Source organism: Bison bison, unplaced genomic scaffold (assembly GCF_000754665.1).
Source record: "Bison bison bison isolate TAMUID 2011002044 unplaced genomic scaffold, Bison_UMD1.0 scf7180017864535, whole genome shotgun sequence".
In the NCBI taxonomy this organism is placed as follows: domain Eukaryota; kingdom Metazoa; phylum Chordata; class Mammalia; order Artiodactyla; family Bovidae; genus Bison; species Bison bison.
Genome location: NW_011495084.1, coordinates 2,893,657 through 2,909,413, shown reverse-complemented (window position 1 = coordinate 2,909,413; position 15,757 = coordinate 2,893,657). Strand labels below are relative to the sequence as shown.

Genomic DNA, 15,757 nt, shown 5'->3' with positions numbered 1-15,757 from the left:
ACATCTTAATGTCTGTGTTTTCAATTTTAAGTAAATTAATTTAAAAATATTCTGAAGAGTTCAATTATTTTATGACTAGCTGCTTCTGATTAGCAGTTAGGATGTAAACTTTCTACATTAGCTAATGTAATTTATGGCATCTGTTTTGTGGAATATTTGAAAGAGTGTTAGTTTGTATGGTTTGGATGGAAAGCAGACAAAGTAATTTGCAGGAAACAAAAGAATAAGAATAATTAGTAGCATAATAATCTAAACAAATTTATGCATTTCAGTCTATATCCTAAAGCATGTGTCTAATTCAGTCAGCATTACTTATCTACTCTGTGTAGAATATTGTAGGAATTCAGGAAGAGAGCTTGTAATAATAAAATGGGAGTTGTAAAGTCAAGAAGCTTTAAAATAGTTGTATGAAAAAAACCTGATAAAATTAAAAAGTAAAAGCTGATTTTTACATAAATGAATACCCAATTATTTTCAGATCTTCTAAATGAAAGAATGAACATCAATTCATTCATTCATTTAAGTAACACAAACATCATTTGCTTCCTACCTGTTAAATGTCAGCCACTATGCTTGCTTTTAACAATGTAATAACAAATAAGGGTAAGATGGAGGTATTAGCTATAAGTGATTTGTAAATTTGAATGGGAAGAAAGGTGATCAATTAATAAGTGTTGTGTGACATCTTATTATAAATTGAATGAGGTGGGGTAAATCATTTAAAAAAAGAACCAAATTTTGAGAAGTAAATGAAATCAAGCTGTGTTTTTGTAGGTAGGAGATATGTAGATTGTCATGCAAATAGAGAGCATGTTTGAGGAAGTCAGTGAATCATATTTCACTGATGTCAGATTTTTAGTATGGTAGGATTTGGGGCATTGAGGAGAGGAGAAAGGCTGATGAGCTGCAAAGAGTTGGGTGAGCTGAGAGTCAAGTGGGTTTATTGGAAATCTTGTTTTACTAAGATTTCTCTCCCCTTTAATTTCTTTAAGCAATGATGTGTGAAGTGATGCCCACGATTAATGAGGACACCCCAATGAGCCAAAGGGGTTCCCAAAGCAGTGGCTCGGACTCAGACTCCCATTTTGAGCAGCTGATGGTGAATATGCTGGATGAAAGGGATCGTCTTCTAGACACCCTTCGGGAAACCCAAGAAAGCCTCTCACTTGCCCAGCAAAGACTGCAGGATGTCATCTATGACAGAGATTCGCTCCAGAGACAGCTCAATTCAGCCCTGCCACAGGTATGCCTCCTGGGAGCTTCTGTCCTTCGTACTGCAGCTGAAAATGTGATAAGATATAATATGCTTTGCTTTATTTCCATTCTGATAATTATTTTTTCCCTTAGTAGAGATGATATGCAAATTTTGGTGAGAAAAATTTAAGAATAGATCATTAGTTCACATGCAACTTTGCCTCAAACAAAACAGTGGCACTTTGGTGGTGGGAGATTTGAAGCATGAGTCCCTATCTGGTGTTTCTCTTGAAATTTTATCTGTTTTTTGGTGGAGGGAGAAGATCACCTGTTGATCAGCTTTTAATTACCAGAGTGTGAGAATAGATAGTTTTCTCTTTCTTGCTTTTTAAATACTTTTATGATATTTGGGCTTCCCTAGCTCAGCTGGTAAAAAAAAAAAAAAAAAAATCCACCTGCAATTCAGGAGACCCTGGTTTGATTCCTGGGTTGGGAAGATCCCTGGAGAAGGGATAGGCTATCCACTCCAATATTCTTGGGCTTCCCTGGTGGCTCTGATCGTGGGAGACCTGGGTTTGATCCCTGGTTGGGAAGATTCCCTTGGAGGTGGTCATGGCAACCCACTCTAGTATTCTTGCCTGGAGAAGCCCCATGGACAGAGGAGCCTGGGGGCTACAGTCCATGGGGTCACAAAGAGTTGGACACAACTGAGCGACTTAGCACAGATGACATTTGGAAAGATGTATTTTACATTTTCAGTTTCGTGGTCTGTCTTTGGATATGATAGTGCTTGGAAGTCTGTTTTCCAATAGTTTTTGTCTTTCTTTAGAGAAGGTTAATACTGCTTAAAAGTATTGAATTTATTGATGTATTACCCTCCCTTCGAAAAAACATTTCAACCAGTTTCTTTAAAAAAAGAAAAGTATTTTGGAAATAGGAGAATAGGCAAAAGTTCAGCTTTATTCTCACAAACTTAAAACTGTTAGATTTTAACAATTTTATTTATAAGTAAATATTTAGAAAATAATTATTTTATGTAATAACATGTTATATGCATTATTTATATGTATTGTAATAATATTATTATATGTAATAATATAAAATAACTTATTTTTACTATATTATTGTCATATACTTATTTTACAGAAAAAGATATTTTAAGGATTTTCAGCTAATTTATGTACCAATTTAATAATTAGTCAGTTCTCTTACTTAAGAATTGCATATTTTAGGTATGAGAAGCATCATAGAATATGAACTAAGTTTTTAATAATCACCCCTCAATAAATGATATTTTTCTTTTAAAACAAGTTTGATTCGCCCTTCACTTAAAAGACAGTACAGCAAATGCTGAAGAGTTGATCTTTCTCCATAAATTTATATCTTGTAGGTAATATCTTTTCATAAATACTGAAAATTACATAATCAATGTTGATAAAATTCTAAACCAGCCATACAATAAACGTGTAGTATGATGTTGAGATATTTATGACTTTCAGAATAAAAAGGATCACCTAGATTGCTCTGTCACATTCCCATTAGGTAATTCCATAATTCCTGTCCCAGTTCTTTTCATTTTCAGTCTGCTTTGTGTTGAAATGCAATAATACTTCCAATAACTCTAACCTGTTGACTTACACTAACTTGTTTGCACAGAATGCATTGTATTGGTTCATTTCAAAGGACAACTGTCATACCTTCACCAAAAATTATATTTTTCAAACTAGACGTTTCAGTGCTTACAACTGTTCTTCATACAGTCATTTCTAGAATGATTATCATCATGCTTACTCACCTCTAAAATTATCTGAGTTGCTTAATGCTGTTGTTAAAATATGGTCTTATAACCAATCACACTATTCATTACCTTCTGTGATGAGCATAGAATAGGGCAATCATTTCTCTTTCTGGATAGAGTGTTTCATTAAGAATCCTAGAATTGTATTATATTATTATTTGGGGGGCAAGTTCAACATAATTTTATTATGTATTAGAATGGCAAAAAACTGAAGTTTATAACTGAGTTGCAAAAATGCCATGTGTTTTTCCCACACTCTTCTTAGAAGTTGACTCTTTGGTTGTAAGTGTAGGACTATACAGGTACCCCTCCTAAAGTTATCTTTTTATATTTTATTTAAGCTTGATGCTATCAATTTGTGATCCTAACACTATTAAGATGATTCTAAGAATAATTTGGGTCTTACATTTTTTTTTCTCTATCATGGTGATATGATAGAGACATGGGTGAATCTTTTATAAAATGTTGTAAAAATAAAATATTAATGCTAGAACAAGGTATTCAGGAAGGAAAGGAGAAAACTGAAAATGTTTCGTATATAACTATATTGTGTAGATAAACCTCTTTTGAATGGTATAGGAATGAAAATATTTTAATTATAGCATTCAGTTATGTTGAAAATCTGTATAATATCATAAAAATTTGAAAGTGAAAGTCACTCAGCTGTGTCTGACTTTTTGCTAATGGGATTCTCCAGGCCAGAATACTGGAGTGGGTAGCCATTCCCTTCTCCAGGGGATCTTCCCAATCCAGGGATCGGACCCAGGTCTCCCACATTACAGGTGGATTCTTTACTGTCTGAGCCACACCTAAATTTAAAATTTTTGCTTTTAAAAAAAAATAATAAATAAATAAATAAAAATAAAATTTTTGACTTTTAATTATACTGGTACACAATCTCTTATTCAAACCCATTGTGTTTGAAAGTTCAGAATTTTCCTTATTATGCATGTATTGTACAACTTAAACTATGATCTCCTCTAGCCAGATTCTAGGAAACACTATATAATTATACACTTCATATTTCTGAAGAAATATGAGAAATTCCTACTGTGTGAAAAATATTAAGACTACAAATGGCCTCATACTTACAAATAAATGTCAGTTTTCAGAGTGTTTGAGTTTTGGAATTATAGATTAGGGATTAGGAGCCTGTACATTTAATGGGTATAGTTCTAGTCTCTTTTATAAACACTTTGACACAGTTTTCAATATTTATTTGTATTTTACTATTAGAAATATTTAGTACCCTTAGCAATCCACAGGTCATTAAAGATAGTGATGGTCCTGTCATTTGTTAAAGCAAATATTTAATAACCTAATCTACAACTTCAGGGATTTAAGTTTTCTGCAAGTAACAGAGGAATACAAAATTCTTCAATTTGCATCCTTGAACCTTTTAAACTATTTTGTAAGCAATGTACCTGAACTGTTTGGTGGCACTACATTTGACATTCGCTTGGGAGAAGAAAATGACTCCCACAAATGTGAGTTTTTCAGTTCAGTTCAGTCACTCAGTCATGTCTGACTCTTTGCGACCGCATGGACTGCAGCACGCCAGGCCTCCCTGTCCACCACCAACTCCCAGAGTTTACTCAAACTCCTGTCCATTAAGTCAGTGATGCCATCCAATCATCTCATCCTCTGTCGTCCCCTTCCCCTCCTGCCCTCAATCTTTCCCAGCATCAGGGTCTTTTCAAATGAGTCAGCTCTTCACATCAGGTGGCCAAAGTACTGGAGTTTCAGCTTCAACATCAGTCCTTCCAATGAACACCCAGGACTGACTCCTTTAGAATGGACTGGTTGGATCTCCTTGCAGTCCAAGGGACTCTCAAGAGTTTTCTCCAACACCACAATTCAAAAGCATCAATTCTTTGGCACTCAGCTTTCTTTATAGTCCAACTCTCACATCCATACATGACTACTGGAAGAACTATAGCTTTGACTAGACAGACCTTTGTTGAAAAAGTGTCTCTGCTTTTGAATATGCTCTCTAGGATGGTCATAACTTTTCTTCGCATCTTTTAATTTCATGGCTGCAGTCACCATCTGCAGTGATTTTGGAGCCCCAAAAAATAAAAGTCTGACACTGTTTCCATATTTTTTTGCCACAAAGTGATGAGACCAGATGTCATAATCTTAGTTTTCTAAATGTTGAGTTTTAAGCCACCCTTTTCACTCTCCTCTTTTGCTTTCATCAAGAGGCTCTTTAGTTCTTCTTCGCTTTCTGCCATAAGGGTGGTGTCATCTGCATAGCTGAAGTTATTGACATTTCTCCTAGCAATCTTGATTCCAGCTTGTGCTTCATCCAGTCAGCATTTCTCATGATGTACTCTGCATATAAATTAAATAATTAGGGTGACAATAAACAGCCTTGACATACTCCTTTCCCGATCTGGAACCAGTCTGTTGTTCCATGTCCAGTTCTAACTGTTACTTCTTGACCTGCATAAAGATTTCTCAGGAGGCAGGTCAGGCGGTCTGGTATTCCCATCTCTTTAAGAATTTTCCAAAGTTTATTATGATCCACACAGTCAAAGGCTTTGCCATAGTCAGCAAAGCAGAAATAGATGTTTTTCTGGAACTCTCTCACTTTTTTGATGATCCAATGAATGTTGGCAATTTGATCTCTGGTTACCTCTGCCTTTTCTAAATCCAGCTTGAATATATGGAAGTTCATAGTTCACGTACTGTTGAAGCCTGGCTTGGAGAATTTTGAGCATTACTTTGTTAGTGTGTGCTGCTGCTGCTAAGTCGCTTCAGTCGTGTCCAACTCTGTGCGACCCCATAGACAGCAGTCCACCAGGCTCCGCCGTCCCTGGGATTCTCCAGGCAAGAACACTGGAGTGGGTTGCCATTTCCTCCTCCAATGCATGAAAGTGAAAAGTGAAAGTGAAGTCGCTCAGTCGTGTCCGACTCTTTGAGACCTCATGGACTGCAGCCTACCAGACTCCTCCATCCATGGGATTTTCCAGGCAAGAGTACTGGAGTGGGTTGCCATTGCCTTCTCCATGCCAGTGTGTGAGATGAGTGCAATTGTATGGTAGTTTGAGCATTCTTTGGCATTGCGTTTCTTTGGAATTGGAATGAAAGCTGACCTTTTCCAGTCCTGTGGCCACTGCTGAGTTTTCCAAATTTGCTGACATATTGAGTGGAGCACTTTCACAGCTTCATCTTTTAGGATTTGAAATAGCTCAACTGGAATTCCATCACCTCCACTAGCTTTGTTCATAGTGATGCTTTCTAAGGCCCACTTGACTTCACATTCCAGGAGGTCTGGCTCTAGGTGAGTGATCACAGCATCATGATTATGTGGGTCGTGAATTTCTTTTTTGTGCAGTTCTTCTGTGTATTCTTGCCACCTCTTCCTAATCTCTTCAGCTTCTGTTAGGTCCATAGCATTTCTGTCCTTTATTGTGCCCATCTTTGCATGAAATGTTCTCTTGGTATTGTGAGTTTTTAGGCAGAAATAAAGTATGTAAAATAAAAACTACAATAACGTAAAAGTGAAATTTGTTTTAGGAAACGGATAGAATTTCAAAGCTGAGTCAAATTTCATGACATATTATGTTTTCAATCGCCTATACAATATTTTTTAGTTGATGATTTCGTGCTTTGAATTAGTCATTTTCTCTCCTATCATTTTTTAGGAACAAATGCAGTGGTGATTTTTACACTCCCAACCATGAAAATATTTTGTAGTCATATTGTTTTCTTTTTCATTATGTAATTAAAGATAACCGTGTTTAACAAGAATTGATAATTCCACATCATTCCACATTTTAGGCCTGATGTTTCTAAGCAATACACTAATGTCTAATACACAGATCCATTTTAATGAGCCATAGAATCTGAGATTCAAGATGCTCAAACTCATTTATCATCTGCTGCTGCTAAGTCGCTTCAGTCGTGTCTGACTCTGTGCGACCCATGGACTGCAGCCTACCAGGCTCCCCCGTCCCTGGGATTCTCCAGGCAAGAATAGTGGAGTGGGTTGCCATTTCCTTCTCCAATGCATGAAAGTGGAAAGTGAAAGGGAAGTCGCTCAGTCGTATCTGACTCTTAGCGACCCCATGGACTGCAGCCTACCAGGCTCCTCCATCCATGGGGTTTTCCGGGCAACAGTGCTGGAGTGGGGTGCCATTGCCTTCTCCTATCATCTGCCTTTCACTCAACCAAAGATTCTCTAACTCTTCACCCAGACACTTGATAGTCCTCATAGCTGACTGCCCAAGAATAGCCCAAGAATACTGGAGTGGGTAGTCTATCCCTTCTCCAGTGGATCTGACCTAGATGTCAGACCAGGGTCTCCTGCATGGCAGGTGGATTCTTTACCAACTGAGGTATCAGGGAAGCCCTTTTCCAGCATCCTATTTAGCATATACTGAGGGTCTTCTGTGTATTACTGAATGATTACATATGTTTGTAAAGGGGGTAGAAAAAAAAAAAAAAGAAACATAGTTTTTTTCTCCCCAGAGAACTTAGGAAACAGGTATAACATTAAAAGATCAAAATTAATATAGTACCAGAAGATTACAGAGGTACTAAAAGTATTTGTACCACAACACTGATATGTAATAAACTACATAAAGTTTCATGTGGAAGATGATATTAGAGATATTTTTAAGAGAAGGTTAGAAGGGACTAGAGGATATTTTGTATCAGACAGTACAGTTATGCAGGGATGATCCTGCTGAAGGATATGTGGGGACTGAAATTCAGCCCGTGCTCTGCTCCAGGCTAGGTGAGGTGTTCCTAATTCCCATAAAGGAACCAGCTGGGCTAGCAGTATCCCTGATTAAAAAGACAAGAGTAAATAGGGATTAAATAAGGAGAGTGACTCGGAGAAGGCAATGGCACCCCACTCCAGTACTCTTGCCTGGAAAATCCCATGGATTTTCCATGGGGTCGCTAGGAGTTGGACACGACTGAGCGACTTCACTTTATTTTTTCACTTTCATGCATTGGAGAAGGAAATGGCAACCACTCCAGTGTTCTTGCCTGGAGAATCCCAGGGACGGGGGAGCCTGGTGGGCTGCCGTCGATGGGGTTGCACAGAGTCGGACACGACTGAAGTGACTTAGCAGCAGCAGTAGCAGCAAGGAGAGTGACTGAGAAGTTTGCTGTTGAAGGGCTGTAGGGTAGGAATGCATCTTTTGTACAGTGACAGTGGAGGATTCTAGCCTGTTCATATGTGTGGTGAAAGGTAAGGATGGACATTTGTATACAGAGTAATCAGTAGAAGCTTGAGTGAACTAGTGACATGATAAGGCAATAATGAAGGGATATTGTTCTGCCATTTTGATTCAGAATAGGTTATATAATACTTGTGTATCAGTTATCTATGGCTAAAATAATGCTATGTAACAAACAATATAAAACCTAATTATCATGCAATATAATAGGTTTAAGGAATTCAGCTGACCTGGGCTTCCCAGGTGCTGCTAATGGTAAAGAATCTGCCTGCCAATGCAGAAGATGTAAGAGACATGGGTTAGACTCATAGGTTGGGAAGATCCCCTGGAGGAGGATGACACCCTACTTCAATATTTTGGCCAGGAGCATCCCATCTACAGAGAAGCCTGGTGGGCTACAGTCCATAGAGTTGCAAAGAGTTGGACAAGACTGAGTGCCTGAGCCTGACCTTGACTTGGATTGGTTAATCTTGGCTGGGCTTACTAGGCCACTTGTTGTCTGAAAGTTGACTCAGTTAACTGTATGTTAACTGGCTATTGTTTGATCTAGGATGGCCTTAGCTGGACCGACTTGGGCCCCTCAACTCTAAGTTTGTATCTGATCCTTCAATAAGATAGTCTTTGCATGTTTTCATGGTGATGGCAAAAGAGTAAGCGCAAAGCAAAAAAAAAGCAAATACTTCTTACGCTTCTGCTTGGGTCATTTTTTTTTTTTTTTTGTAATACTCCTTGGCCAAGCCAAGAGACAGAGTGGAAAGCAATATTACATGGCAAAATTCCAAGGATGGATGCAACACAGTTACCATCAGTGTAACTAATCTACCATAAATAGGTGTTAAAAGAGTCATCTGGGTCATTATTATGTTAGAAGAACTTATTGTGATAATGTAATCATTCTGATGAGGTGTGGGAATTTGAAATAGGACTGTGAACCTTGAAACTAAGAAAGACATGTCAATGTAGAGAATACTGGGGAGAGAGAATGGACATAGCCAGAATATGAACTAAATGGCTGTGATTTGGGACTTGTTAGAAGATCTGAATTTGAATTGGAATTCTTCCACTTATTAGCTGAGCTGTCAAGGGTAAGTGACTGACTTCTCTGAAACCCTATTTTTTTAATTGGAAGGAGAGGATGATATCTACCATATGAGTGGTTAAAAGGAGGTGTGTGTATGTGCTTCAGAAACCTTAAACATTATTAAATGTCACCTGGTATTTTTCATAAATTTTGATGTGCCAGTATCTACTCTGATGAGGAATTAAGTTAAAAGAGGCTACTTGTGGAGAAGAGGGAAACATTTATACTTTAACATTAAAAAAAAAAAATATTTAAGTGAAACTTACAGGAAGTGACAGAAGTCACTCTTATTCCAGAGATGCTGTACCTAGGTATATTTTTGGCTTGCTACTTACTAGCTTAATAACCTTGGTCAAAGTAATTAGTTCAAATAATGATAGAACCTGCCTCATAAGGTCATTATGAGACATAAATGAACTGGAACATGTCAAATGATCAGTTCCGTACCTCACAGATAGTACATGCTCAATAAATGTTAAATGCAGCTATTGATGTTATTATTACCATAGATATTACCATCATTATCCTTAGCCAATCTTAATGGCACAATTTTCCTAGGTAATAATGAACACCAGCACAAATTGAACACACTAAAAACCCTACTCTCCACAATCATTATCAAATTTTGTAAGTTTTTGATTGATCTTATTTAAAAAAAATCTTAACTGCATTTTCGTTAATTGTTTTCCCAATTTCTTCACCTCCTTGATGGCCAGTCTCATGTCTCTTGATTAAGTCAAACAACAGCCTTCCTGTTGTGCTAAGAAGATCACATCTGGATTGAGAGCTCCTTCCTTTTCAGTGAGACTTAATGCCACCACACCACATACAGAAGGGTTTTACCCCTCACTCCTGTCAAAAATAAAGATACTATTATCTTTTGCTATCTCTGATTATGGTTATTCTATCTTAAATGTGTTTCTCTTTCTTCCAGTTATTTTTCCCCCAGCCAAATGAAATGGTATTTACCCTCAGCCTTTATTGCCTGTTATTTATGGCCTTTTATTTGTCTTTATTTATAACTTTTTTTGTGTGACTGTTCTGTGAGGCATGCAGGATCTTAGTTCCCTGACCAGGGACTGAACCCATGCCCACTGCAGTCGAAAGGTGGAGACCTAACCATCAGACTGCCAGGGAAGTCCCTCTCTTTTCCTTTTTAGCTCTTATAATCAGGCTTCTATCATCACCATTCTCCTGAAAACACACTCCTGTGTGCCACCGATGTGTGCACATTTTGCAAATCCAGTGATCCTCTTTCATTCTTCATGTTCATGGCCTCTTTGTGCCAAAATGTGCTATTAATTATCTCATCTTGAAATTCTCATGTCCTTAATTCTTCATAACCATTCTCCTCATAGGCTACAAGGTGTGGTGTTCTTTAGTACTCACTCTTTTGCTACATATTCTCATATACTTATTTATATCCATACTCATCTTTATTTACCTATGTTCTCCAACCTTAAGCACTACCCTTCTTGTTTAATCCTTCCCTCCAAATCCCCGATCCCCTCCTTTGTATCTCTTCCTTTGACTTTTTTTTTGTCTCCTGTATCTTCAATTTCTCCCTCTCCTTCTCAACTGGCTTTTTGGTAACATAGTCAAGCCTATTCCTTACAAGTACAGTGATGGTAAGTACAATAACAACAAAAGGGTTCCTTAACACCATGTCTCCATTTAGCTACAAATCTCTTTTTTCCTTTATTCCCCAACTTGTCTATTTTCACTGTCTCAGTATCTTCATCTTCTATTCACTTTCTGAGCATCTGCAGTTGGGCTTTTCTTCTAAAACCTTACTAAAAATTATGTTACCAGTTACCAACTGATGAATGTAGGAGGTTTGTTTTATTAAAATTCACTGCAAAATGTAACATTGTGATTAACTCCCTTCTCAAAAAATACCTCCCAAAATAAACGAACAACAAAAAAAATTTCACTCTTAACTTTCATGATACCACATTGTCTTCATTCCTAAATCTTTCAAACTTTTTTCTCCTAATACTTTTTTCTGTGAGCAATTCCTCACTTAGCCACTTTTAAAATACTAAATAATAAATAGAAGATGACTGACAGTAATATCTAACATTTCTGAACACTCCATCTATGCCAGGTAATGTTTCATTTAAGCATCCAGATATTAAAATGGGAGGCTGTCTTTCTGTTTGAGGGGAGGCTAAATAAGTGAGGTGCAAGACTTTATTCGCAGGAGGTGCTAAGATATAATCCAACTAATTAATCCAATATTAGCTTAAACTCCATTTTAAGACTCTACAGAAGTTGGTAAAGCTAGAAGAGAGAGCTGTTTTGCATGGCAGCTGGTCTGCTGTGCATAATCTACCACACCACGTATGAAGCATGGGGTGATTTCTGTTCAACTTAGTCAAGTGAGAAGGGCTTCAAGAGCAATGTTCAGAGAGCTTGATGTGCTTCCTCCACAAGTTGAAGAATATAGAGGCTGAAGTCTAGAAGCCACAGGTGTGGCCGGAAATGCCCCTTTCTCTACAGCAGGTTGAAGAGTCAGCTGTCAGATAAACTGCAACTCCTCCAATATCAACACAAAGGTTAGTTTTTTGAAGAGCAAGAAGTTCCCTCGAAAGGGGATATTACTTACGGTAATTTCTGTGTAAACCCACAAAGTAGAATGTTAAAACCCCGAGTTTCTAAATGGTAAGCAATGAGAGACAAATTGGGATACTGACTTCAGAGAAGATACTGAGAGCAAGTCAATGAAAACCAAAGAAGAATCCACAGAGGGGTTTTTTGAGGAAGCCACAAATGCACCTCGGAAGAAGGACCACTGATTATCTATCTGCCATTCAGAAAGCCCTGATCCTGGATGACATGTAGGTCAGCCCATACCACTGTGATCTTTCTCCCCAGTTTCCCCTTCCACGGCCCTGATTCTTAGAATGGTCAGAAACTACTGCTATGAGTAGGGGATGTCAGGGTAAAGAGAGACCATACCCTCATCCTCCAATGCAGACCTGCTTCAAGGCTTGAAACAAGCCTGAACTATGTGTGGTGGGTGGATGGGAAGGATGGCAGGGGCAGGGAAGGACAGAGCACATCTTTAGATTGGGATCGGAGCTCAGAACTAGTATGTTATTGAACTAGCACTATGGAATTGTGAGACTGCACAATTTCAGAACAAAAGGAAAGATAGTTTGTTTTCTAAGCATGAGCAAAAAAACTTAAGACATTTGGTGAAATTTCATTTGGGGCTAATTTCTTTACCTGAGGGAATAGGAAGAGATATAATAATATTAATTTCAGAATCAATCCTTAAAACATTCCAATGAGGGTGTTATCATTCCCATTTTACAGATGATAAAACTGAAGCATAGACAGGTTAAGTAACCTGTTCAACCAGGGTTCTATTCATGGCTTAATTTTGTTTTACTCTAAGTCATCTTTATTTCATTATATTCATAAAGAAGTATTTAACTTCTCTAGAAACCTTTAGGGCTTCCCTTAGCCTAGCTCAGTCAGTAAATAATCTGCCTGCAAGGCAGGAGACCTGGGTTTGATTCCTGGGTTGGGCAAATACCCTGGAGAAGGAAATGGCAACCCTCTAGTAATCTTGCCTGGAGAATCCCATGGACAGAAACCTTTAAGAGACATGGGCCACAGAAAGCACTCATCAGAAATACTCTTAAGTTCTAACAAGGAAGGAAGGAAGGAAGTAAAGTCGCTCAGTCCTGTCCGACTCTTTGCAACCCCACGGACAGTAGCCCACCAGGCTCCTCTGTCCATGGTATTTTCCAGGCAAGAGTATTGGAGTGGGTTGCCATTAAAGAAATGTGAAATGATTATTAGATCTGGTATAATTAGACTGAATATAAGTATTCAAGGACTCCAAATCTTCATATTTATGTTACCATGAATTTGCTTTTTATGTACTCAGCATACTTTTATAGCCCAAGTGACTTCACTTTCACTTTTCATTTTCATGCACTGGAGAAGGAAATGGCAACCCACTCCAGTGTTCTTGCCTGGAGAATCCCAGGGACGGGGAGCCTGGTGGGCTGCCGTCTATGGGGTCGCAGAGTCGGACGCTACTGACGCGACTTAGCAGCAGCAGGTCCATCTAATGAGTAGGACAGTATAGGCTTTATGGAAAAGTATTTAATTAGAAATTACAATACCTGGATTCTAGTTTCAATTTTTCCAAACCCTGTGACAATAGAAAACCACTGAACTTCTGAGGCTTCTGTTTACTTACATATAAAAGAAGGAATTCTAATACCATTTAATATGTTGTATACATTTGCCAATTTCAAATGATTATAAAGAGTATGCACCTCAGCTTTACTAATTTATTCACAGCCACTTAATACCCAATTATGGTTTATTCAATAATATTTTAGGGCCTACTCTGAGTCAGGTTCTGTGTTCACAGTATAGAGTGGCTGATACGTACTTTTTTTTTCTTTAAGACTTTACCCAATTATGGTTTCTAGGAATCTGTTATGGTAATAAGAATCTAATGTCTATAATCCACTGAATATTATATTTATTTGTAAATTCTTTGAAACTATCATTTCTAGTTATTTTATTGCCTTTTATTCTCAACTGTGATGAACTGTCCATGTTTCTATAATAGGCTAGTTCCCTCTTTTGTGTTCTAAATCTCCTCCCCTCTTGCAATTCTAGGACAAAACATTTTCCCTCTTTTTTTCTACATCAACAATAATGTGTCCATCTCTAATGAATTATAACCAACAGCATTAAATATTCCTATATTTCTCCCATTTAAAAAATATATTAACAACCCTGCCATACCAAGCTGTCACCACATTTATCTTTCCATTTGCTGGAAAAGTTAATTTTTTTTTCCCTATACTTGTTCTAATTTCTCTCTCCTTATTTCTCTTGAATCTACACCACTCAGGTGTTCATCTCAACAACTTCATCTAAACTACTCTTGCAAATATTATTTATAACTTCCGTATTGCTAAATATAGTGATAACTTTTCAGTTTCCATTTTTTTTTTTTTATCATTAGACACTTTCCTTGTACTTTCTTCATTTGGCTCTAGGTCAGCCCACTTGCCTGGTTTTCCTTCTACCCTCATTGGTTATTCCCCAGTCTTTGTTGTTAGTTGCTTCTCATCCCCCTGACTCATTAATACTTTTTACTCCCTAGGCTCAATACCTGTACCTTTTCTCTTTTTATCTCTATTGACACCACTGGTTATTTCTTCCATCTCCTGGTTTTAGACAACATCTAAATATTGATAACACTGGAATTTACATTTCTAATCCAGACATTTCCTCTGACCTTCAGATTCATAGTCAAAATGTAGCAATTTAAAATGTCCAAAACTGAGTTTGTCATCTTCAATTAATCTCATGTATCTCAATTAATAGCAATGCTAATCTTGTGTGTGTGTGTGTGTGTGTGTGTGTGTGCTTAGTCACTCAGTTGTGTCCAATTCTTTGCAACCCTATGGACTATAGCCCACTAGTCTCCTCTGTCCATGAGATTTTCCAGGCAAGAATACTGGAGTGGGTTGTCATTTCCCTCCAAGGGATCTTCCTGACCCAGGGATCAAACCCAGGTCTCCTGCATTGCAGGCAAGTTCCTTACCACTAAGCCACCTGGGAAGCCCAATCTTATGTGGGCTTAGGCCAAAATATTGGTGTCTTTCTTCTTTCACATTTGTATTCAATTTAGCAGTTAAACATTTCAGTTTTAGCTTCAAAGCATATGTAGAACTGAACCACTATAATCACCTCTACAGCTGCATCTTAATGCAAGTATGCTTGGATTTTCCTAATTGGTCTTCATGCTTGTATCCCTGTACTGTATCAGTTTATTGTAAAAAGAACAGCAAGAGAGATCTGGACTCTGATAAAAGGTAGGTCAGATTTTGTATCACATCTGTTCAAGTCTCTGAAATGCTTTTCCATCTCAATGTAAAAGGCCAGGTCTTTAACCTGGTTCAAAGGTCTAACATCTGCCCCCTGCTCTTTATCTGTCTGATATCATCTCCTGCTATTATCTAGTTCACTCAGCTGTACTCCTACCATCCTGATGTTCTTTCTTTTCAACATGTCAGGCATTCAACTGACTTACGACTTTGCCATGACTCTTCCCAAAGCCTGGGAAAGTTGCCTTTCCATAAACACATGCTCTCTCAGCTCATTCTGGGCTTTACTCAGATATCACATTCTCAGTGAGACCCTGCCTGATCACCCTATTTAAAATTATAATCTCTCTTTCTGCTAAGTTGTGTCTGACTCTTTATGACCCTATGGACCATAGGTCGCCAGGCTCCCCTATCCATGGAATTCTCCAGGCAAGATTACTGGAGCGGGTTGTAATGCTCTCCTCTGGGGCATTTCCCAACCAAGGGATCAAAGCTGTAGGTTTCTTACGTCTCCTGCCTTGGCAGGTAAGTTCTTTACCACCACCACCACCTGGGAATAGCCCCTGCTTAATACTCCCAGTCCTGCTCTAGTTTTACTCTATAGCAATTATAAGCATCC

General features: G+C 38.0%; 1 protein-coding gene across 1 annotated transcript in view; it reads left to right on the top strand.

Annotated features, from left to right (window-relative positions):
* PPFIA2 (protein tyrosine phosphatase, receptor type, f polypeptide (PTPRF), interacting protein (liprin), alpha 2) overlaps positions 1-15,757 on the top strand; it is a 507,538-nt gene that overhangs the window by 3,343 nt on the left and 488,438 nt on the right. Inside the window, exon 2 of the mRNA XM_010832020.1 lies at positions 993-1,243. Coding sequence (XP_010830322.1) covers positions 995-1,243 — 249 coding nt within the window. The 5' untranslated portion in view covers positions 993-994. The remainder of the gene's footprint in view (positions 1-992; positions 1,244-15,757) is intronic.